The sequence below is a fragment of the Penicillium hispanicum genome (assembly GCF_028827665.1).
Source record: "Penicillium hispanicum strain IBT 35686 chromosome Unknown utg000007l_segment0_segment0, whole genome shotgun sequence".
Classification (NCBI taxonomy): Eukaryota; Fungi; Ascomycota; class Eurotiomycetes; order Eurotiales; family Aspergillaceae; genus Penicillium; species Penicillium hispanicum.
Genome location: NW_026623199.1, coordinates 1220488 through 1244709, shown reverse-complemented (window position 1 = coordinate 1244709; position 24222 = coordinate 1220488). Strand labels below are relative to the sequence as shown.

Here is a 24222-nt window from a genome sequence, read left to right as displayed (position 1 = left end):
CATCTCTATGCTTTAACTATCTTTGCCTCGATTGGGCAAGACCTCAAGTGTGGTGGTTACATAATCCCCACACGTGCCTTATCGGACGCGAAGCGCGAAACCATTAACGCGTCCTCCACCCGTAGTTCCTCCCCTTGGACCTGGAGGACTACCGCCCCGTCTCATCGTGATCTTGCTGTCTAAGAATTACTTGTCTCCTCTCCTTTATTGGAGGTTGTTCTTTCACAATTCGCCGTTGAAATTGTCCAACAACGCGCTGTTTCGCTTGATGCTCCGTGTGTAGTGACAACCTACACGTCCCCAATTCCCGTCCTCAATGGACTCACCAAACATGAGTCTCTCCCTTCCGCACACGTCACCATTTCCCACGTCTCCTTCAGCTGGGCCGCGCAAACGTTCAATCCATGAGGTCGATGAGGCCACAGTCGCCCCAATCAACCCCAAGCGGACCCTGACCGATTACTCCGGAGAAAACCAAGAGAACCGTGATCCGATCCTCTCCCAAACGCCCAAAGGCCCATCTACCCCGTCGGGAAAACAAACACTCATATTACCACCGCCTCCTTCTGTGGAAATACCTGTGCAGAAGATTAACTTGGAAGATTATCCACCTGCGTTTAGCCCTCCTGTTGATGCTACATCCCCTTCCCTAAGGCCAAAAAAGGAAGCAGTTCAACCTTCCCCCATCAAGTCAGATATGTCTACGCCCACTGCTAAAAAGCAGAAAGTGTCACCTGCTGGTAAAGAGGCGAAGCAACAAGAGAAAGAGACTAAAGAGCGTCAGAAATTGGAAGAGAAACTAAGGAAGGACGAGGAGAAGGCGAAGAAGGAGGAAGAGAAGAGGCTCAAGGCTGATGAAAAGAAAAAGCGTGATGCGGAACGCGAAGAGGAAAAACGCCTGAAAGAGGAAGAGAAGAAGAAACGAGAGGCCGAGCGCGAAGAAAAGAAGAAGGCCAAGGAAGAAGAAAAGGCTGCCAAGGAGGCAGCAAAAGAGGATGAGAAGCGGCGGAAGGAGGAAGAAAAGCTGAAGAAGGAGCGGGTAAGTGCCGAGAAACCTGGCGTGTCATGTCTTCTGAGCACCCACCTAACATGGCCATCAGGCACAACCTAAACTCAACTCCTTCTTTGCGAAACCGCAGCTGCCTTCTGCATCATCGGCAGGTGTTAAACTTGCTTCCCCGGGTAAAGCTTCATCTCAGGGTGATGTCTCTACGGATCACACTGTCCAACCACCCAAGTCAGACTACGCGAAAGAGTTTCCAGAGTTCTTTTTGCTGTCGCATACAGTTGTCGCGCCTGTACATCGTTTTGAACGTGACTCGAAGGCCCTTGAGCATGTTCGCCAAAGCCTTGATGTTTGCATGAACCCCAACGACACGACTAGCCAACATCATTCCCCTCATCCATTTCGTCCTTCGGAGATTTTCAATCTAATCCCGTACCGCCGACATCGAGGACGACAAGCTCACTCGGTCAAAGATATTCTACTCAAGATGCAGAACGAGAATGACGAAACTCTCCAGCCCCAGACCAAACCTGGGGCCTCATTAAAGCACAATCCTCGTGACCTCCTCCGCAAAGTTCCCATGAAGTCGCTCAAATTCTGTGAAGACGTTCGGCCGTCATATCAAGGAACATTCACTCGACCGGTGCCTGAATCTTCTGTCATAAAGGTTTCCCGCAATCCATATCGCCGAGCGATACCCGATATCAATTATGATTATGACTCGGAAGCGGAGTGGGAAGAACCCGAGGAGGGTGAAGACCTGGATTCAGAAGAAGAGGAAGAAGGCAGTGATGACGGAGACGATGATATGGATGGTTTCCTTGATGACGAAGATGATGCACTCGCGGGAGGCAAACGCCGCCTTATAGTGGGCGATCTCGAACCAGTCTGTAGTGGCATTCAGTGGGCGGCAGATGGCGTGGAGCCGGAATTCAAGGCGTACCAGATCGAGACCATCTCGGACGCTGTCAGATTCCCCATCGATCCGTTTTCCACTGCATACTGGCAGAAACCGCGTGCACCAGAGCCGCCGAAGGGATCAACAGCCCAGAACCCTTCGAACAGGACCCAGACCCTGGATGCTTTCCGGGTCAACAATGGATCTGACACACCAGCGGTCGGAAGTGCTCTGCCAGCATCACTTTCCAAGGCCAAACGACCATTCCCTCCAGAACTTCTCGAGCAATTCAAGCAGGTGGTTGAGGCGAGTGATCTCAGTAAGATCGGAACCGTGGAGATCTTGAAGAAACGGTGCGTTCCTTGTCCTTATTTCCGTGCTCTTCTTTGGCCCGGTCCTTTTTGCTGACAATGTGACCAGCTTTCCCAAGGTATCCAAGGAAACGCTCAAGGCCACCCTTGATCAACTAGCGGTGCGCGTGGGCCAGAAGGAGGCCGACAAAAAATGGATTTTCAGGTGACGTCCTTGTACGGGAACCACCGCCATGACATCTCTTCTTTGCTTTGCATCCGTTACGACTGGAGTTCTGGGTCACGAACAAGTCTTGGGCATCTATTATGTGTACATGAAGCACAATTTATCTCCCGACCAAGGGTTTTTCCTATTGTGATCCTGCTTTTGGGAGAGACGTTCCAGGTGGACGAAGTATGTTTAGCATCGCTGGTCTACATAGTGTGCAGAAAACTGGCAACTGCAGACCGTGGACCAATGATACCCTAACAATCACGAGAGCGACATTTTCACGGTGCTTCATGAGGTGTAGGTAACTCCGTAACACCGGCGATGCAGCCGTTCTGCACATCGACTCATCCCGGATCCATAGAGACGCTAGGGATCCCCATTTTCCATTTTGACTACGTGGGAACTGCCAAGCAACGGAATCGGAAGCTCGAATGATTCTGATACGGGCGAGAAAAGCCTCTTTGCCAAACTTAATCGAGAGCTTTGTCGGCGGTTGAATCGCGCCCCCGGGGGGGGGGGGGGGGGCAAGTGTTATAGACGGAGTTGCAGGGAACGGGATCGGAGGAAACGTTGTCCACGACACATGGGATTCGCCTCGACGTCTCCCATCTCCACCGCGCACACGACTCAACCACCGTGCAGTTCCTCACCTGCATCAGTGAACGACGATTGGTCGCGCTGCGATCCATGTCCGGACAGCAGAAGCTGACTCCGCAGAGACCAAGGGGGGTGGCGGGCGAATCAGCGACGATGGCCGCGCCGACCACTTCACTCCTGCATCAGTGCCAACGCATCGCGTCCGTGTACTCGGTACTTCCTGCGAAGTCTGCTGCGGCCAGAAATCCCTTGCCGCAGGCCGCGCTCGTTGGCGACGGCTCGTACTGCGTACTTGACTCCGAGACAAATCGCCATCTGCAACAGTCCGCTTCGAGTCGCGAGTTCTCTTCTTCCATGCGCGCAAGCCCTGCTTGACTTCAGTAACGCCCGTGATTTTATAACTCCCCGAATCCTCTCCTCCCCCACTCCCCGCCTCCCCCTCTCCTTCGCTCCTCCATCCATCCTGGACCTGTCCGGCTGTTGCTCTGCCCCTTCCGACCGGGTGTGTGGTTCCTTGTATGAGCACCCGTCGATTCCTTGCCCCGCGATCGAACCATGCGATAAGCATCCGCCGCCGGCCAGGGGCATCTCGCGACTGTGCACTGCGCCCGCTTGCGCGAACCCAGGCAAGATGATGGTATTGCCCCCGGGGGGCCGTTGGTCGTCCTCTCTGGCATCTACGACCAGTATGTATTGTATAGCCCTGTCCTTTTGTCGTCCCGCCTGTGTTGGTTTTGTTGGGAGGTGGAACCATCCGTCCACCTGGAGAGTTGACTTTGGTGCCTGATTTTGTCCCAATCTGATCGGCTCTAGCCCTGCGGATTCCCGCTCTCCAGACCGATCCACTATGCGCTCCGTCACATCAAGCGGATCCCGCCGCAATACCGCTTCCTCCTTCACCTTCAACGTCGCCGCCAGCGACCATGTCCTCTGTGTTTGCGCCTACGCCTGTGGCGGAACCGGACGTGGGGCCAGGTGAGTTGGATGGCTCGGTCCGTTCCAGTCCCAGGTTATTGGCCAAATCATCTACAGTCGATTCGCTGCGCACGGCGACGACCTCCGCGACGACCCCAATGCCCCATGATGAGAATCCCCAGGTCTCCTTCGAGGATTTTGCCATCCGCTATCGCCAGAGCCAACGCAAACGGGCCCAGAAAAAGCGACTGGAGAAGCGCCTGCGTGCCACCAAGGTGTCCATCGGTGTCTCCGCGCGCCTGATCCGCATCGGAAATACTGTCCAGCGGGGTCTCGTTGAATCTCTCAAGCATGATGACAAGGCCAGTTTCGTTGCCCTCTATCATATGCTTTATGATCTTCAGGAGGGCTGCGCTTCCAGCACGCGCCATGATGGCCTATCTGAGTCGTTGGAAGAGCTCGATCCATCCTCAGAATCGGAGCTGGACCATTCCTCTGATTTCTTTCATCAACTAAGTCCTCAGTCCCGAGCAGACTTGCTGGAAATATTGCGACTGGTTCGCACCGATCCACAGTTCTTGGTTGATCGTCTGCGTACTCTCACCTCTTCCCAGTTGGCCGCATTTACCGCATCGGCTACCACATTGGACTCCGGTGACCCTACTTTCCTTTCTTCTTCCCGCTCGCGAGGTCAATATTCCTTTAATCGAAGCCCGGCCCAATCTGCTCCCTTTAAGGACCATGCGTATGCCTTTGAAAGGACGGATCCGCTGTCTATCTTGCTTTGTAACGTTTTTGCCGCACCCCTGGAACCTGAGACGCCGGAAGCCAAATTGCGCGTTGAGGTGTGGTCATCCGTCTGCGCCCAACTAATGTCCTTTGGAAGCAGTAGATTCTATCCTCTCATTGGCCAGATTCTCTCGTCCTGGGCCAGTGGCAGCAGCTGGAAAGCACGTCCCAAGTTTGAGCTCTACCTGATGGATATTCTGCAAACCGGTGCCTTTCTCTTGGAGCACATAGATACACCTGCCGGATTGGACTATGCCGCCGAAGCCATGGATCCCTTACGAACGGAAGCCGCTGAGGAGTTCTTTGCTTCCGCTTTGGATGACCTATTCCGCGTTCTTGATGATCCAGATGGAGGATTTCCTCGCGCAGTCCTGCAATTTGCCAAGGCCGTCCTCCAGAAACTGGACAATCCTGACACTCGCAGCCGCTTTCTCGAGTATCTGTTCATTCAGTGGTTCTTCCCGAAGTTCCTTTACAGCGCATTAACGTACCCAGAGGTATGATATCTCGTCTTTGGATCGAATCGCCATTGACCATAATCTACTTGCCAGACCCACGGTTTGTTATTAGACTTTCATATTCGGAAGGATGCTCGCGACAAATTGCTTAACCAGGTGGGACTGCGGGCCTACTCTCAAGTTTTCGCTGTGTTGCGTTCCATGTAGGTTTTGACCCGTTGTTCTGCGCTTTCTTGACATCAAGTGCCCCCCGGTTGTCTGTTCTAGTTCTGAACTGGGTATAGGAACCACTTTTCGATCCTCCGTCCATCGATCAAGCACCATGTCGACAACATGCTTTCGCAGTTCCAAACAAGGACCTTGGTCGACTCGCCACCGTCAGATCATCCAAGCCGCCGCAATTCCCCGTCAACGTTTCTGTTGTTGTCTGCCACGGATGTGCTCACTGTTCTAGATGCTCTTTTCCCACAGTCGTATCCTTCTGTGCAGTCTTCACCGGCGTCTGCTGGAATTTCTCCCTGGTTTAGCCTGTCTCCCAGTCCTAATGCTCGTCAAGAGCCGCACATCGAGCCATGTTTCTTTCGTTCAAATCATGATACCAGCCCTCGGCCAACCTCACAGAGTGGTTCGATCTTTTCAATGGATTCGTCCTTTTCACTTCCTGACACTACTATCGGTCAAAATGCTGCTAGGATACGCTTTGAACTGACAGAAGTGGACGAGCCCAGTGAACGTCTCAAGCTGGAGCACCCCTCTGACGAGCATTGGGCAATATTTTCTATTACCAGTGACGGACATGGTCTCACATGGAGCCTACTTCCCGACTGCGAATCTGGACAGTCAAAGCTCTCTACTATCGAGGGTGATGATGATTCTCGTTCCACGAACCTGGGGCTGGAAGAGAATTACGAGGCTTTGCAAACTGCCATCGTTCGCTTAATTCACGGGAATCATCTTTATGACTCCGATGGCTATGATCAAGCGTCCAAATCCTTACCATCGACGGCTACTTCATTGAAGCAGCGGTTCAACCAGGCCATGGCCTCCTCTCACACCGCCTCTGACTTCGTCGGCGCCCACTACTGGTGGAATGCATCACGGCAACTTCGCCAAGGTCGTATGGCGGATGTATATGTTACGGACGATTCGTGGATTCTGGTCCCAATGCATAACTCATGCACTCGCTCACTGAGCAAATCACGAGCAGTCATCGAGCGTTGTGAAAGTGACTTTATCTCCCTTGACCATAGTTTGCGTCGCTTGCAAACCCAGGTCAAGGATCTCATGGCCACAGTGGCCAAGGTTCGCAATAAGATGTGGTATATGACTGATGTCAAGAACTCCATGCGGTACGAAGAAGCCAGACACGTCGCCATGGCACTCAAGACGATGGTATACTCTGCCCGCCCGTACGCCGGCTTTCCCGAAGACTCGCGGCCTCGTCCTGGAGCTCGGTCGCTAGGAGGGTCTCTGTTTCGAAAGCCTGAACTGCAAGTTATGAATATCATGAAAGCCCCAAGCAGCCAAGGCGGCCCTAAGAAACTGTCCGATGATCAAGTTGATCTGACTCGAAAGTGGCTGGCCCACAACGCAATCGAGAACTTCTGCAAGGGCGAGGAACGAATACACCGGTTTTGCTACGAAGTCCGAACAAGCATCAACCGCCTTGTGGGTGAGACTATGGCAGAGACACCCGTCTTGTGGGCCAGCGAGTTATTCCAACGCGAGCGCGCAAAGTATGAGAGCTATGGAAATCGCCCCTTTCCTGGGTTGTCAGTGCCTACAACTCCTCGGCCGTCAACGACCACGAGCGAAGATCCACTGCATACCTCGCAATTTTATGGAGTCAATGTGCCCATGCCAGACCCGCTATCGCGACTTTCTCAAGATATTCCGTCATTGGGACAGAAACCTTCCATCCAGAGTCTTGTCTCCGATAAATGGCGTGCCCAAAGAGATCTCCCCTCCATCGATGTGTCCTCTATTGGAGGATCACCGGGCCGTGCAGCCTCTACATCAACCGGTGATACATGTAGCACCTTCTGGTCTGCACCACAGCGACATCCCATGCACGCTGCGAGCGTGTCGAGTGTATACTCCCGACCGCCATCCATGTTCAGCGAGACTGCAACCCGGCAGCCCCGTCGCTCTGAACCCAAGGCCCAAGGCAAAGCAGTATTCATGGACAACCTCAAACAGACTCTCACCAGTCTTCTTCTGAGCGATCTTGGATCTCCGGTATGGAGTTGTGGCAGTGAAACAGATGCCTGGTTCACCAATACTTTGGACCAAACTCGTGTCCGTGTGGAGATGCAGAGGCGAGCGGCTGTTCAAAGGTTCTACGCAGACTACGATGTACGAACTCAAAATCTCCGTGAGCAGCGCCGACCATCAGGAGGGCGACGGAGCAGGTCTCTAGATGCTCCCATGTTGCGCAAGCCTGCGTCAATCCCAAGTGCCTCAGCAACGGATCCAGAACCCTCACAAGAGGATCAATCAGACTTCTCCTACAAAGCTGTGTTCCATCGATTAATCGAGGTGTTCTCGCGCCATGGCAACCCATTCGTCAAGCTCAACGCCCTTCGAGACCTCAGGTCATTGGTTATGGCCTCATTAATTCCGTCACACGACGCCAACTCGTCAGACGCGGCTGTTGTAATGGTGTCTGGGGATGTCGACCGGGTGACACATAAGGGCTCTCGGCCCCAGCATAGAGGCTCACGGAACAGCTTTTCCGAGGTCCTAGCAACACCCATGTCTCAGACAGGAACGGGACTACCCACGTCCTCTCCGCCCGAGTCCATCACTTGCGGCTCGCGACGGTCTGACTACTCCACGCCTTCCGATGACCGGATTGTGGCCACTCTCCGTGATTTGATTTTGGAAGTCAAGCCGAAGACCTTATTCCGAGACCTCCAATTTATTTCGGCTTTTGTTCCTGTTGATCAACTGAGCAAGACCGATCGTGGGACCGCCTTTCTCCAGTTTGGTCTCGCTGCACTGAGCCTTAAAGACGAAGTGTGCAACAGTATGGTCGAGATCGCGGATCGCATCGTATCGCAGGAGCTCATGCGACGGCATCCACTTCCCGGATCGGACTTTTATCCACGACCGGGCCACGCGATTGAAGATGCGGCGGCGATGTGGATCATCACGGCCAAAGAAGGCAATCCTGTGGCACAACGCGAACTGGCCATTCTTTATCTCACACATCCAGAGCTTCTCCCTCGCGTCACCCTGCCACTCACTCGTCCACGAGATACCTTCAAGGCCGAGATGATGTACCGGCGCGGGAAGGATTCAAAGTCTGATCCGCAGAGTATGTGTCTGGCATTGCACTGGATGCAGTTGTCAGCGAGTGGAGGCGATGTTCTTGCGCGCAACCGTCTGCGTGAGCGGGAAGAGTTCGACTCTATTGCATGAGCTGTCTTTGTTTCCCCTTCGTTCTCGCTCTTATTCTTTTCTTCTCTTTCTTCTGACTCCACGAGGCGGGCCTTGGGTTTATTGCATATACAGATACCCCTTTCTGGGCGATTGCTCTGGTGTTAGAGGGTATTATTTTTGCTCTTGCCACATGTATGAGGGTATAGGGCTCTTGTAGAGCAGGAGTATGCTGGCGTTGCAGTATCATTGAAAGACCGGGCGGCCTAATTTTATTGGACTGTTCTTCGAGATCAGCAGTAACATGATAAGATATGAAACACGTTTCTATGGTACCTAATCACCACATCGTATGTTTGGCTGCCCAATGACACCTGCAGATACCTGCCCACCTCGGCAGGATATACGTCGTTCTACCTATTCCTACTGCAGTGGTTCCCGCATACCCAACGTTGATGCCGAAGACGTCAGGCTGCCAAGCCCGACGTCATCGGGCCCCACGTGCCGCCCTTCTGCAACTTCGCAGTTTCGCAGCTGACGGTGCCACGGCCTTTTGGTGACTCTGTTCGTTACTTCTCGTTCTGTTCGACCCCAACCACGTTCTTCCGGTGGCTTGATATTCCCACGCGAGCGCATCCCAGCTGAACGCACTACCCATCTGACTCAAGTCGGCTCTCAGCCCACGCGCTCTACCCCGCCGAGGATCTTCACCTCTTGTCGTCCGCTTGAAAATCGGACGGCACGCTCGTCCTTCCCATCCGCAACTCAAGATCCAACATGACGACCGCACCGCATATGCCGACCAAGGCACACAGCACCGATGATGTGCACCCACGGCCAAAGGGTGAGTTGCTCGACTCTGTTTAGTTTAGGCGGGGGTTACTCCAACCCGCAGCAAAGCTTCTGCTAACCGACAGCCTCGTTCCACCGGCGATTCAGGCATCCTCAAGAATAACAAGACCTACCACGCTCCTCCGCCCCCGCAGATGACGAGCACCCCGCCATCTGTGCCCGCCGTTGCCGAGCTTGCCGACACGAAGGAGTTGACCCTCCAAAACACCCTGCAAAACGCCGGCCGCCGGCGGTCTTCATCCACCACTCAGCCCGGCTCCTCGTCACGCCGCCAGTCCCTTGCGAATTCTCAGGACGAGGGCGAGCACCGCCTCAAGTGGGACGAAGCAAACCTGTACCTGACCGAGCAGGAACGAACTGCCAAAATGAAGATCGATGAACCCAAGACCCCGTACGCCCCGCATTACGACCCAGCCGAAGATGAAGAAGAAATGCGCCTTGCAGAGGCGCAGGAGAGCCTGATCGACGCTCAGGATGTGGTTGTCGACGAGCTCGACTGTCCTGCCAAGATCGTGAGCCACAAGAAGGGAATGTCCGAAGCTGATATCCCGGACCTGGAGCTCGGCGAGGCTGAAGAGTCTCTCCCTGCTGTGGCTGGTTCTGGAGCGGACCCTCGCATCTACCGCGATCGGAGTATGAGTATGGATTCGCACAAGAGCGAGAAACATGTCCACGTTGGCGCGGAGGCGAATGGTGTTGCCGTGCCGGGAGACGATGGCCTGATTTCGACCGAAGAAGCCAAGCAGAAGCATCGCGAATTTGAGCAGCACCGGAAGAAGCACTACGAAATGAGGAATATCAGGGACCTGCTTGCGTATGTTTCTGTTATTGAAGCAACTGTTCTCTACTCCTTGGGCCTAACTAACACCGTGATTTAGTCACCCTGAGAACCTGGATGAAATGGAAGAAGATGAAGATGATACCGAGCCGGGGCCCCCGCCAGCAGTACCCCAGATTCCAGAGCGCTTCCGCAACGGTGCGCAATAGGTCGTATTTTGCCTTTTCGTCAGCTCTTCCCTCTCCTCTCTTTTCTCCCGGTGGTCTCAGCTCACACAGCATGCATTTGCTGATACGTTCCTCTTCGTTTGACGTCTTTTGCGTTCTCCTTTCCACTTGTATATTCCCCAGCGATTACTCTTTCTCCAGTTCTTGCTCCGCGTTCTTTCTAAATGGTCTATCTCCGATCATCCCTGGCTGTCTCAAACATGCGGACAAAGTTCTCGTGCTGAATTCTGAATTTGACACTCACGGAGGATCAATGATTCACGTTGGCAGGCGCTCCTTCAAGGAGATTTATGTAACTGCCACTCGTGTCTTGATTCGCATGCCTTTATTCGTTTGACAACGTCCTCGAACTTTTTGCCTTTTCTTCGCGAGCACAGCCAGGTTGATTGGAGCATCGGTGGACACATAGAATGATTGAATGAGAAACATTTACTGATCATCAGACCCTCGACCTTGGCGTGCTCTGACACGTCGTGGTCTTTGTAGACAAGTCTCTCTCTATATCTGAGAGGGCTTGTGGCCTCATATTCCCAGGCTTCTTGATTCACAGGCCTCACCGTTCGTCTTTGCTATCACTTCTATTCTCACCGCCACCCCGCGCTCCAGCCTGATACGCTTCGCACACGCCTTCCTGATCCAGAATCCGTATCTATAGATCGGCAAAGTTCCGAGATAAAGAGATTGACCAACTGATACGCCCCTCGCACTAAGATAATAAGATCACTCCATCAATCATGGTGAAACGTCCCCGTCTCATGCTTTCTTCCAGACCTACCAACTCCTCATGTACGACGCCATCATCGTCGGCGCCGGCCTCAGCGGCCTCCAAGCCGCACTGACTCTCCACGAATCCGGTCACTCAGTGCTAGTCCTGGAGGCGCGCGACCGCGTCGGCGGCAAGACATGCACAGCCTGGCTCGAAACGGGTGGCTGTGTCGAGCTAGGCGCGGCTTGGATCAACGACACCAATCAGCACCGCATGTACAGCTATACGCGGCGATTCGGGCTGGAGCTGGTGCAGCAGAATACAGACGGGGCCGGCTTGATGCAGGACTCGGGTGGAAGGGTGCTTCCTTTTGCTTATGGGTCTACGCCTCCGGTATAGTTGACTTGTTCTTTTCTGGGGGATGCGGCGCTCGGTCCGTGTCGTTGTCATTTGGATGGGAAATCGTGTCTATCTCCCCAGGATTCTTGGGTGGAAGCTAATCGGGACGCTAGTTCGAGGATCCAGTGGATGTCGACGATCTTGAGCGCATTCGAGATCTCATTCATGCTCTATCGGTCCGGGCGCAGGGCGCGCCGGAGCTGGTGATGGAACTCGACGAAATTACTCTGCAGGAATTTGTGCGGCGCGAGGGTGCAAGGGAGCGCACTGCTAAGATGGTTAATCTATGGGCGCAGGTCATGCTGGGCGTAGACGCGGACGAGATCAGTGCTGGGTGCTTTGTTGACTATTGCGCGCGAGGTGGGGGGTTGATGCAGATGCGCTCTGATAGCAAGCATGGAGGACAATATCTGCGCTTTCGGACAGGTCCGTCTTCTCCCTGGCTGTCGAATGAATCTTGACTCGTGTGGATGTCGTGAGTACTGAACACGCAGCATAGGTTCTCAGTCCGTTGCGCTCAACATCGCCAAACTGCTACCGCCAGACTCGATTCGTCTTTGCTCTCCGGTCACAGCTGTGCTGGACCAGAATGGCCGTGTTGCAGTAACTATCTCCTCGCCATATGCTAGAGAGAGTACATTCCACGCGCGGAAACTGGTCGTTTCGATTCCGACGCCGCTCTACAAGGAGATTTCCTTCATGCCGCCCCTTCCAGCCAGGAAGATGGCTGCAAGCAATAGCACCAAGCTGGGAATATACACTAAAGTCATTGTCATCTACCGGCAACCATGGTGGGTTGCAAAGAAGTTGTGCGGCCTACTTCTGAGCTACGACGGCCCCGTTGTCGTGGCCCGGGATACGAGCACCGCCGTGGATTGGCAGTACTCATTGACCTGTTTTGTGAATGGCTCCATCGGTCGGGATTGGAGCAAGAGGGCCCCTTTTGAGAGGAAGACTGCTGTGCTGCAACACCTGTATCATGTCACTGGAGATGAGCAGGCTTTGTGTCCGATTGACGTTCTTGAGCGGCAATGGATGAACGAGCAATGGAGCCAAGGCGCGGTGTGTCCGATCAGTGGGCCGGGAGTCATGTCGTCTCTTGGAGAGATGTGGAAGGCTTCTGTTGGCAATGTCTATTTTGTGGGAACTGAATTCGCAAACGAATGGAAGGGTTATATGGAGGGGGCATTGAATTCAGGTGAAGAGGGCGCCAAAGCAGTACGCGAGGCTTTGGAGCACAATGCTGCGTTATAAAAACGGTTCACTGTTGTTGTCTGAATGATGCCCAGGTATAATGTAGCACATCTCATGGTGTTGATTTCACTAGATCACAAGCAATCCTGCTCCCGGACGTAGAAACGAAGCTAATATGACACTCGGGTTTATTTACGGAGTTGCTGTGTTGACGTCTCTCACGGGAGTAGAAATAGATGACTAGCGCCTTGTGAACTATGTAAATCGGAATCGGCAGGATAAATAGAATCATAGATGGTCTATCTATGTCGGATCGCCATCTCCACCTGCGATAAGGATAATCACGATAGGTAAGAGTGGCCGTGATAAGCGGTGGGTTTCTCCATGAATAAATACCGGAACCGGCGTATCGCCCAACTTCATTCTACAATTCATAGCTGAACATCTTCCACCATGTCCAACAAGGCACGCATCCTTCTCGTCGGCAGTGGGGGTGTCGGCACTATCGCAGCGTTGAATCTAGAAGCTGGCGGCCATGCAGCAGTCACGGCAGTCCTTCGGTCCAACTACCAGAAAGTGGTGGCCGATGGCTTTCATATCCGATCCTGCGACCACGGTGAACTCACAGGCTGGAAGCCGTCAGAAGGTTTGGACATGCACCGTCTAGTCCAGATCAGACCGTTTATACAGGACTGATATGGAGTGCAGTTGTGAATGCAATCCCCGTTCAGTCAACCAAGGCCTTCGACTACGTGGTCATCGCAATGAAAAACATTGCAGATCATCCACCGGCAGCGGCTGATTTGGTGGCGCCCGTGATAACACCCGGCAAAACAGTGATTGTTCTGATCCAGAATGGCTTGAACATCGAGGCCCCGTTCCTCGCCAAGTATCCTGATAACATCTGTCTCTCGGGTGTCAGTCTGATCGGCTCCCATGAGATCGCACCGGCCGTGATCGAGCATGAAGGCCCCGATCGACTGATCGTTGGGGCCTTTGACAACCCCCGTCGAGCCCGGGATGAACAAGATCTCGCAGCTCATGAATTCACCAGACTCTATTCCGCCAGTGGCAAAACAAACTGCTCGTTCTCTGCAGACGTCCCGTTGGATCGATGGCGGAAGCTCGTCTACAATGCCTGTTTGAATCCCGTTTGTGCCATCACCGGCTTGGATACAGGACGGATTCGTCTGGCCGACGATACGGTGTCGACATTACTCCGGCCCGCCATGGACGAGATCGTGGCGGCTGCCAAAGCGTGCGGTGTCACTCTCCCTAAAGGGATTGTGGATCGCATGATCAATGCCGATCCATTGACGATGTATTTACGACCTAGCATGCTGGAGGATGTTCGAAAGGTTTGCTTGATTCACCGGGGAAGGTTGGGACCCTGTTCACTGACGAGTGCTAGGGAAACTTGCTTGAGTATGAGACACTCGTGGGCGAGCCACTTCGGGAGGGACTCGCGCGTGGAGTGCCCATGCCGACGTTGACCTTTCTATATCGTACGTTGAAGGCGATGCAGTGGAGGCTGAAACAAGAGCGTGGCATTATCGCCATCCCCGAGAAAGGGAAGATCTGAAGAGTGGCCGTTAAGTCGGTAGCCGACAGGAGTATAGGGCGGATCTAGAATAAGTATTATACGTGGCTGATTAGGGCCGGCTACTATTCTCTTCTATATAGAACAAGTTTCGTTTTCTCCCCAGGTGGATGGCTCAACAGTCCATTCAACAGTCCTATTCGCGCACGCGGCTGGGGCAGATTGCTCCCTGGTGTTTGGGGGACAAATTTCCATTGTCCTTTTCTGCTTCATAGGGAGCACTGCTTTTTCAGAAGCTCAGAGAACTGTGCCATGAATTCCTCCTTTGTCATGTTCCCGCTGTCCACGAGTGCCTTGTTTTCCTCCATCTTCTCCAAGGCCTCATCATACTGATCCAGCTCGCTCACCTTTCGCTTCGCGAACTCCTCAAGCTCCTTTACGTTGTCGAATTCGTTCTCACGCCTCGCCCATTCAGTAGTCCCCACATGCCGGCGCAGCTGTGTAAAGGGAAAGCTGCAATCGTCATTGAAGCCGGTTGAGAGGAGCATATGCAGCCACATAGCCCCGGAGGCTTGGGACCACTTAATGAGACTAGAGAGCTCTTTCTCTTTGTGCGCGGGCCGTTTTGCCTCTTCCTCCTCCAGGACACGTATGAAAATTCCAAGGGATTTAAAGTATCGGTCGGCAATTCTGGGCAACTCGTCGCCCTCGCAGTCCCATGAGCTGTTGACGGGCCTGTCTTGAAGAAGCCACCACGGCGCCGAGCCAAATAGCTGGGCGGGCCCGATGTATGACCACTCGAGGTCAACTACTCCGACAACAGTGAGATCTTCCTTGCCGCGGACAATCAGATTTGCCAAGCCGAGATCGTCGCAAATCAGCTTGAATTTGCCATGGTCGTACTCCGGGTTGACCAACTCATGTATCAGGGTTTTCAAGACCTGAAACGCCACGTATTTGCTTTGGGAATCGTATGAACCAATAGTAGAATTCGGCTGGTGAACTAGTTGCTCCCAATCCTGCCCAACGACATATAGAAAATACTCGGTCGTCGTCGCAAACCCCTGTGCTCGGTCACCTGGACATCGGTTGCATAGTTAACGCATTTGGCTGATGCATTAGGGATGAGAAAAGAAAAAGATGGTTACAAGTCGTACCAAAAGTGTTCACTCCTCCATTTTGTAGGATGCTATGTGCTTTAAATGTTAGCGGCCGTGGCGGCGTTGGGTCTTGGGCTTCAGGCTCTGGCGACGGCAGGCTGCCGATCCGGTCAAAATCAAGCTTAAAAAGCTGGAGAAGAAAAGCCGCCAACTGCCTGTAAATAATTTCAATATCGCCATCGCTGATGTCCTCTCTCATGACTCGGCTGGGACACTCGGCGTCGGGGTCCTGCAAAAGGTCGCTAAGGCTCACACCGTCAATGAAGTCCATCATGATGAACGGGCCTAGACCAAGCGGGTTGCTGGCAGCAGGTCCCCACGCCTGTACTCGTGGGACAGGAATAGTAGTCTTATTGTGGATGAGACGCAGGGCTGTCACCTCCATGGCAACCTTCTCGTCGGTGTAATCGTCAGAGACCATCCCCACACGAGGGAAACGAACCATCCATGCAGTGCTGTCACTGAAAACCATCTTCATGCCGGCATTAAATGCGCCATGGTGAAAGGTACCGTCAAGTTGACAGGAAAGCTGATTGGGATGGAAAGTCGATACCCACTGGCAGAGACGGCCCGTTCTGTGGGTCTCGTTCACCTTGTCAACCCAAAGCTGGCCCTGCATCTCGTGGACGAGATCGATCAGGAAATTGGTTTCCATGACATTGGAGAAGGTTTCAATTGACGATGAGCGTAGGGGCCGGATGTAGCTCTGGTGAGAATTGGTCGAGACGCACGAGGGGAGCCGACGATCAACATCAAGGCACGTGCGTTCAACAAACCTGCTGGTCAATGCCGGTCTTGATCGACTTTGACTCGGCCAGGGAAATGGGTATTTTACTTGCAAGTCCCGAGGATGGAGGGTGGGATTGAGTACTATAACTTTCTAATAAGAAACACGAGATCTTTGCTCTAGTGAAATACAGCTCTAGTTGAACACTGACTTTTGATGACGAAAATAGCGATCTATGGCATTGCCACGCATTATCACTGCCTATAACTATAGCAACCATAATCTGTCACAACAGCTCCAGGATACTCACAGTTTCACGGAATTCATTGTTATTGTTATCCAGAAAATGAGGCATGGGAGGATCTAATGTGATTGAATATATCTGGATTGTTCATATATCCGTGTGCACTTGATGGGTGAAGGCCTATAATGAACGAATCATCTTCATTTTCACGTAGTTTACAGAAATCACATAATTACAATGCAATGTTAATAGTGTCGCAAATATCCCATAACCTCCTACTATGAACGTCTTGACCCAGGCTCTGATAATCTGGGCACGAATTCTGGGTGATTGGAGTGAAATGCCCCCCTATCGAGCAACACTGACCAAAGCAGCCAGTAATTGGCTACTCACAATAGATAACAAAGCAACGAGAATTCCTATAGATTCCTACTTTTTACTACTTTTTACTACTTTTTACTACTAGCTTATCTAGTCCCTAATCAGTCTTTGCTTAGATCATATTATATTAAAAACACAATCAAAAGATTTACCATAACCCTTTGGTACTGGTCACTACTAAAATAAACTCAACGGTCCATTCAACGGTCCTATTTAGCGCACACGGCTCTGGCAGATTGCTCCCTGTCGATTCATGCCTAGATCGTCTCCGGTGACAGCGGTGGCGGCCGTCTCGGCCGGCCTGGATTGGCATTGGCGTGCCGATCGGGTTTCGAGCTGCGTCCATCGTGCTACCGGGGATCTGCAGCACGGTGATTATTGGCACAGCGCGAGTTCCAGGGGAAATTAGTTGACAGGAAACACTTATAATCAGAACGACTTACGTAGAGTGCCAGCAGGAAGCCATTCCGCAGTCATCAAAAGAGACGGAGCCGGAGTGGGCCTCGATTGATAAGAGGTTTAGCTGGTCGCGTTGCCCAGGCGTCTTTAGTTCGATTCTTATTGTTGACAAGCCCCTGCCTCTTTTCTTTCCGCTTCCCCCTGAGTGCTTCGTCTCACCTTCCCCCCTATCGCTCCCCCCCATCATCAACACACATCATGTCCGATCAGAAACCCATTGAACAGACCCCCACCACGGAGCCGGAAAAGCGCGAGGAGGCTGTCGAGGCTGGCGACAAGTCCGCTGAGACTCCTGCTGCACCGGCTACCAAGGCCGAAGAGCAGGCCCCAGCAGAGCCCGCAAAGTCGGAAGAGCCTACCAAGGCGACCGAGCCTGTCCAAGATGCTCCTGCTGCCCCCACCGAGTCCGAGGCAAAGCCCGAGGAGAAGCAGCCCGAGAAGCCTGCATATCTCACCAACATTCCCTCGCTGAGCCAATTCTTTGAACACCTCCCTGCCATTCTCACCAAGACCGGCCACAGTGAGATGTGGGGGGTGCCCCTGAAGGACAGCGACGATATCCCCACCGTCAATGTCCTGATCAAGTTCCTGCGCGCCAACGAGGGCAACCTCCAGGCCGCTGAGGAGCAGCTGCGCAAGGCACTGGAGTGGCGCAAGCAGACAGACCCTCTCGCGCTGATCGAATCGGGCCGTTACAGCGCCGCCAAATATGGCGGTCTGGGGTACTTGACGACCTACGAGCAGGACGGACGCCCGCTGGTGTTTACCTGGAACATCTATGGCGCTGTCAAGGACATGGCTGCTACCTTTGCCGATTCCGACGAGTCAGTGAAACCTCCTCTCCTCCATCGCGTATGAGAAGACTAGAGTGAAATGCGATTCTAACGCCTGCGATAGGTTCGTCAAGTGGCGCGCGGCCCTGATGGAGTTGGCTGTCCAAGACCTCAAGATGAAGGATGCCACGACCGTCATTGAGTACGACGGCGAGAAGGACCCCTATCAGATGATTCAGGTCCACGACTACCTCAACGTCAAGTTCTTCCGCATGGACCCTGCCGTGCGCGCAGCCACCAAGAAGACCATTGACGTCTTCTCGACCGCGTACCCCGAGCTGTTGCGCGAGAAGTTCTTTGTCAATGTTCCTAGCATCATGGGCTGGATGTTCTCGGCGATGAAGCTCCTTCTCAGCCGCAACACCACTCGCAAGTTCCACCCCATCAGCAATGGTGCCAACTTGGCTCGTGAGTTCCCGTCCGCTGTAGCAGACAAGATCCCCAAGGCATATGGAGGAAAGGGTCCGGAGCTGAAGGAGGAGGCGCGCTCGGTTCAGCTGGTGGAGGACAGCGAGGCGAAGGAGGACACCAAGGCCCCTGAACCATCTGGCGAGACTACTACTGCCGAGGCTCCTGCAAAGGCCGAGGAAGCTCCCAAGACCGAGCCGCCAAAGGAAGAACCTGCGAAGGAGGCTAGCAAAGATGCTGCAGAGGAGCCCAAGGAGGAGCCCAAGGAGGAAGCCAAAGAGGAAGTCAAGGAGGAAGTCAAGGAGGAGCCCAAGGGGGCTGCTGAGGGAGCAACTGAAGAAGCCAAGTGAACGTTTACTGGTCTCAGTTGAGCCCATCTGTGATACCCGGAGGAGCAGTGGTTGACACTCTCCTTGTTTTGATCCGAGGCAGTTGATGCCCCGTTTACATGTTCGTTTTGTAGACAGCGATAAATAATCATAATCCCATGTGGAGCGATTCCTTCAAACCAAGCTACTGTGGATAGAATATTCCAGGCGCGTTGAATGAAATCCAAAGATAACAGATTGCGCTCGGCGGCCATCCAAGCTTGTACGGCAGGCTGCACGACCACTTGCGCAACCTCTCACTTTCTTATCGACAAAGCTCCTTCATCTTGCGACCGATGGAGATCGGGCGATATATACCATCATTCACTTCGTTCCGAATTTCTACCGCCCTCCTGCTGTGGTGCGCTCAGAATGCGACTCGCTCGCTCATGAATTTTTCCTGATCACCAATTCGTCTGCTCGCCACGCCTCTTCCACGTCGCTCGATCCAAATCCCTCCGCATCATCTCAACTCTCATCCAAAGCCCTTTGACAGCACGTCCGACACACCCGAATAACCATGTCCGTTTGGAATCCGGACAACATTCGCGATGTCGCAGAATCTGTTGGAGTCGCCAATCTTAACCACGATGTGACTGAGAATCTTGCCCGCGACGTTGAATACCGCGTTGCGCAGGTGCTGGAGGAGGCTCTGAAATCCATGCGACACGGAAAGCGCACGCTTCTCACCACACAGGACATCTCTCTGGCACTGAGGACCCTCGATGTCGAGCCATTGTATGGGTACGAATCGCTCCGTCCATTGCGGTTCGGTGAGGCGTCGTTGGGGCCCGGACAGCCGCTATTCTACGTTGAAGATGAAGAGGTTGATTTTGAGAAGTTGATCAATGCACCCTTGCCCAAGGTCCCCCGTGAAGTTTCATTCACAGGTCAGTCCCTTTTGGAAATCAAGTTCTGACCACAAAGGCTTACCAATCTCTTGTACAGGTCACTGGCTTGCCGTTGAAGGCGTGCAGCCATCCATCCCCCAGAATCCGACCGCCGCCGACTCACGCAATCTCGAGTTAGTCTCCAAGGGTCCGAACGCCAATTCGACTTTAGCAGCGATGAGCGGTACTGTTGATGTGGCTGTGAAACCCTTGGTCAAGCACGTGCTGTCCAAGGAGCTGCAGCTGTACTTTGAGAAAGTGTGCAGTGCATTCTTGGATGAGACCAGCGAGGATTATCGGACCTCAGGATATGCTAGTCTACGGGATGACCCCGGCCTGCATCAGCTGGTGCCATATTTTGTGCAATTCATCGCCGAGAAAGTTACCCACAGTCTGAAGAACATCTTCGTTCTGACCCAAGTGATGCACATGGCCGAGGCCTTGGTACAGAATAAATCCCTCTATGTCGACCCATACGTGAGTGACGCCAGGCAAATTCCAGCTCCACTGAGTCCTGTCGTAATTCAGGTGCTAACCTCTTTGCTCAGATTGCATCGCTCGTTCCATCCATCCTAACCTGTCTCGTTGGTCGGCAACTCGGCGGGGCTGCTGAGGTGGCTGAACAATTCGCACTTCGCGACCTGGCAGCTTCCCTTCTCGGCCTGGTTGCGAAGAAGTATTCTCACTCCTCGCACATGCTCAAGCCTCGTCTGGTGCGGTCCTGCCTGAAGAGTTTCCTGGACCCGTCCAAGCCATTCGGTGCGCACTATGGGGCGGTCATTGGGCTCCAAGCTGTGGGTGGCGCGGAAGTTGTGCGCGCACTCATCGTTCCCAATCTCAACGACTACTCGAAGCTCCTCGGTGATGGTCTAGAGGATGCTGCTCGTCGGCCTGCCGCTGAACGAGTACTCGATGCTATCCTTGCTGTCCTGGCGGCCCTTCGTGATGGCCAATCCACGTTGGCCAATGGCCACCCTTCCACCGTGACCGATGAACTGCGTGCACAGTTAACGGATAAAGTGGGCGAACTGATTGCCTCTCGGGTTGCAGATGCCAATGAGGTGCAGCTGGCCCATTTGCTTCTGGATGGCTGAGATCTCCAACTTTTTTCTCTTGCCCTGTTTCCTGTACTATGTTCATACCAACGGAATGGGGGGATAAGGGGTGGATGGTCTGCGGCTCAGTCACGTCCATCCGGCATGGCGTTATGACTTCTTAGGCGTTTCAAGGAAAAAATAATATGTTCTTAGTTCGAGACTGGCAATTGCTCCCGCTCACGTCCACGGCGTTGTTGATTCAATGCATGCGTCCATGGATCTATCCATGGATTGGACCCCGTAGATCGCTTATGTCATGCGCGGCCGGGGAAACCTTGGAAGTCAATTTCGGGTTGTTCTGCCCCCGCTCACCGCTCGCGTGAGTTCCAAGATTCGGGACCGGTTGATTTCTGGCTTCCTTCTTTTCCTCCTCAACGCATCTTGAGGTATCGTCCTAGACGATCTGCACCGTCCTAAGGTTTTCCCCGTGTCTACCTGGTATGCAATACCCCCAGGTGGTCGCCAATGCCTTGTTTATTGCGCCTGACCGTGGTGTCCAACTAACGCTTGCATTCTCTGATGTCAGACAGATTTTGCTCCGTAGCGCCCCACGAGCCCGGGCCCACAGACAAAATCGCTCATTACCAACCAAACCGCCTGTTGCGGCAAACATTTTCCAGCTGTCACCCCTCTTCTCGAGGCCCCGGAAATTCACCCACCGCGTCTCTGCAATAGCCAGCGAAACTCTCAAAGGGAAGGCGTCCGTCTGCCCTCGACCCGAGCAATCAATCCCACTTCGGGCATTCATTGGGCTTCTTGAACCCATTCTGACCGATTCTCTTCTGCCGACTTCCCCCCGCTGATGTTGACGACCGTGGCCTCGCGCGACATCGTGCAAATCTAAGCTGAATTTCCTTAACTGCCTTCCATGAGCCCAAAGGATCTTCTGCGATTTCTGTCCAAGCCTGCGAAGTACGTACCTGGTCGCATCTCTACTCATCCCCGTTCCTGTCGATCCTAATGGACCAATACACATGGTTTCTTGCTCCGAGCTCTTACGTCAAGAAATCGTTGCTGTGGACTTTAGTCCACCACTGTTCTTTACTGCTACCGTCTCGTGTTTCTTTTTCTTTAAATTATCTTTTTGCACGGCACAAGTACTGACTGTTGGGTCGCGTCCAGGCCACGATAACACGACTCACGCCAGTCGTTCTCAGCTCCCACTTTCTCCCATACCCTTCCCAAGAAGCAGATACTCTCGTCTGCTAGACCCGATACTTTGACCGGTATCGGTATCTTCCAGCACGAGGGTACCGGACTGACAGTCACCATTCCTTGCACCATCTTCTTCCTTTCCTTCGCGTTCCTTCCTCCTTAGCGGCCCTTCTGGCCTATTTTGACTCCTCATCTGCCTGGCTTGTCCCGGTTCTACTCCCCCCCAAGGGCCTTCTCTTCTCAGACGGGCACTGCCCCCTTGTTCGTCTGGGTAAGTAGACAGTGCTTCTAAAGCCTTTATTGTCTCGATTCCACGGTTCCAGGGCGGTCCGACGTCACGCATTTTCGTTCCAATCCACCATTCAGCACAGCAGACAATCAGCCTTGGCTGCATAAATCATCGGATATGGTTTACGTCGGCATTCCAAAGAATTACACCGCGTCTCCGTCTTCTTTTGCCGGAACGCCTTCTCTGACCATCAACTATGAGGCTACCCAGGACCTTGACTCCTCCAATGCCTTCGAAGGTTTGTCAATTCCAACTCGCAACATGCATGACATTCAAGCGTTCTGACAGTTGCGAACAGGTCCTGAGAAGCTGCTTGAGGTGTGGTTCGCCCCGTCGGCCACTGAGCTCGGCGCCGCTGGCCCCGAAGGTCTAAAGAAGGTGCCAAATGAAATTTGGAAGGACATGCTCGATCTTGTCAACTGCCAGGTCCTGTCGGTTGTGGCATCCGAGGATGTGGATGCCTACCTCCTCTCAGAGTCTAGCATGTTCGTCTGGCCCCACAAGCTGATCCTCAAGACTTGCGGCACCACGACCCTGCTGTCGGGTCTCCCACGTATCTTGGAGATTGCGACACTGTTTGCTGGTTTCCCTCGTACCACGGCCCCGTCGCGGGGCATCTCAGTCGCCGCGGCGCCTTACCGGGTGTTTTACAGCCGCAAGAACTATCTCTTCCCCGACCGTCAGCGTGGCCCTCACCGCAGCTGGCGTGACGAGGTCCGTACTATGGACAGACTATTCGTCAATGGCAGCGCCTACATGATCGGCAAGATGAACGGAGACCATTGGTACTTGTACCTGACCGAGCCCAACACCCTTCTCACGCCGCCTGCCAGTCCCAAGGAACAAGCCGAGTTTCCCGAGACCGAAACCAAAGTGCTCAGCTTCCCCCAGGGAGCTTCCGTTGCCGACTGTGACGAGCACGACGAGACTTTGGAGGTCCTGATGACTGACCTGGATGAAGAGAATGCGAAGCAATTCTATCTGGACAATGCCACCGCCGTGGCCGAGAAGCGCTACCGCAACTTTGACAAGGATCAAGGAATTGAGCACGTTGATGTCTTCAGTAATGGCTCTGATCTGGATGATCCTGACGTTGAAGGTGGTCGTGTCCTGCCGCCTGAATTGACCACGGAGGGTCATGCACTTGGTACCGTGGTCTCTGAATCCTGCGGTCTATCGGACGTCTACCCTAAGGGCAAGTTCCCAGACGCACGTATCGACGCATACCTGTTCACACCCTGCGGTTTCTCCGCCAACGGTGTCGTTCCTGCTCCGGATGGCAATGCACCAACCCATTATTTCACGGTGCATGTGACACCCGAGCCGCATTGCTCGTATGCGTCATTTGAGACCAACGTTCCGCACTCGCAGAATGGCAAGACTACTGCCGATATCATCCAGCAGGTTGTCGACATCTTCAAGCCCGGCCGCTTCAGCATCACCTTGTTCGAGACCAAGCCTTCTGCCGACGAAATCGATGCCAATGTGAACGGTTTTCACGATGTGGCCAGTGTTCAGCGCCAAGCTCATCGTCGCCACCCCAAGAATGAACATGTTGAAGGCTACCGTCGCGTTGACCGCATTGTGCATGACCTGAACGGGTACGACCTTGTGTTCCGCTACTATGAGCGCAACGACTGGAAAGGGGGGGCACCCCGGATTGGAGAGAAGTTCTAGCCGTATCTGCTAGTCCTGATGTTCTCGGATCTTGATTCCATCTCTCTCTCTTTCCGTCTTCTTTCTAGTCAGTTTGCTGCCGCGTTAATCCCACTTGAGCATTTTGAATAGTGTGATTTTCAATCTCTTTTGTGTCTTTGAGCTTCTATGTCGAGTTTTTTCTTCTTACAATCTTTATATCCATGAATCAATACGCAGCGTTGCATACCTATGCTGTGAGCGCCCCGTTATCTTTCCGCGACCATGCTTCGACTGGACCTACATCAGCGATG

General features: G+C 53.3%; 9 protein-coding genes across 9 annotated transcripts; 8 read left to right on the top strand and 1 right to left on the bottom strand.

Moving 5' to 3' along the window:
• Positions 1–316: 316 nt before the first annotated feature.
• Positions 317–2424, top strand: N7459_008251 (putative chromatin assembly factor 1 subunit A; the record flags this gene model as incomplete). Its single annotated transcript, XM_056947419.1, has 3 exons — positions 317–1039; positions 1101–2257; positions 2325–2424. 3 exons carry the CDS (start codon positions 317–319, stop codon positions 2422–2424), a joined length of 1980 nt encoding a protein of 659 aa, XP_056796929.1.
• Positions 2425–3946: 1522 nt separating this feature from the next.
• On the top strand, positions 3947–8608 carry N7459_008250 (uncharacterized protein; the record flags this gene model as incomplete). Its single annotated transcript, XM_056947418.1, has 3 exons — positions 3947–5224; positions 5279–5388; positions 5470–8608. 3 exons carry the CDS (start codon positions 3947–3949, stop codon positions 8606–8608), a joined length of 4527 nt encoding a protein of 1508 aa, XP_056796928.1.
• A 735-nt stretch (positions 8609–9343) lies between these two features.
• Positions 9344–10405, top strand: N7459_008249 (PP1-complex regulatory subunit GLC8; the record flags this gene model as incomplete). The annotated part of the gene is made up of 3 exons (XM_056947417.1): positions 9344–9410; positions 9467–10232; positions 10297–10405. The coding sequence occupies 3 exons, from the start codon at positions 9344–9346 to the stop codon at positions 10403–10405; spliced, it is 942 nt and encodes a 313-aa protein (XP_056796927.1).
• Positions 10406–11207: 802 nt separating this feature from the next.
• Positions 11208–12782, top strand: N7459_008248 (putative flavin-containing amine oxidase; the record flags this gene model as incomplete). Its single annotated transcript, XM_056947416.1, has 3 exons — positions 11208–11522; positions 11642–11954; positions 12028–12782. The coding sequence occupies 3 exons, from the start codon at positions 11208–11210 to the stop codon at positions 12780–12782; spliced, it is 1383 nt and encodes a 460-aa protein (XP_056796926.1).
• A 393-nt stretch (positions 12783–13175) lies between these two features.
• Positions 13176–14304, top strand: N7459_008247 (ketopantoate reductase family protein; the record flags this gene model as incomplete). Its single annotated transcript, XM_056947415.1, has 3 exons — positions 13176–13368; positions 13431–14080; positions 14134–14304. 3 exons carry the CDS (start codon positions 13176–13178, stop codon positions 14302–14304), a joined length of 1014 nt encoding a protein of 337 aa, XP_056796925.1.
• A 227-nt stretch (positions 14305–14531) lies between these two features.
• On the bottom strand, positions 14532–16077 carry N7459_008246 (phosphotransferase family protein; the record flags this gene model as incomplete). The annotated part of the gene is made up of 2 exons (XM_056947414.1): positions 14532–15340; positions 15420–16077. 2 exons carry the CDS (start codon positions 16075–16077, stop codon positions 14532–14534), a joined length of 1467 nt encoding a protein of 488 aa, XP_056796924.1.
• Positions 16078–17431: 1354 nt separating this feature from the next.
• On the top strand, positions 17432–18824 carry sfh5 (CRAL/TRIO domain protein; the record flags this gene model as incomplete). Its single annotated transcript, XM_056947413.1, has 2 exons — positions 17432–18057; positions 18131–18824. The coding sequence occupies 2 exons, from the start codon at positions 17432–17434 to the stop codon at positions 18822–18824; spliced, it is 1320 nt and encodes a 439-aa protein (XP_056796923.1).
• Positions 18825–19362: 538 nt separating this feature from the next.
• Positions 19363–20826, top strand: N7459_008244 (TATA-binding protein-associated factor TAF6; the record flags this gene model as incomplete). The annotated part of the gene is made up of 3 exons (XM_056947412.1): positions 19363–19732; positions 19791–20209; positions 20281–20826. The coding sequence occupies 3 exons, from the start codon at positions 19363–19365 to the stop codon at positions 20824–20826; spliced, it is 1335 nt and encodes a 444-aa protein (XP_056796922.1).
• A 1564-nt stretch (positions 20827–22390) lies between these two features.
• N7459_008243 (adenosylmethionine decarboxylase SPE2) lies at positions 22391–23950 on the top strand (the record flags this gene model as incomplete). Its single annotated transcript, XM_056947411.1, has 2 exons — positions 22391–22511; positions 22572–23950. 2 exons carry the CDS (start codon positions 22391–22393, stop codon positions 23948–23950), a joined length of 1500 nt encoding a protein of 499 aa, XP_056796921.1.
• Positions 23951–24222: the final 272 nt, after the last annotated feature.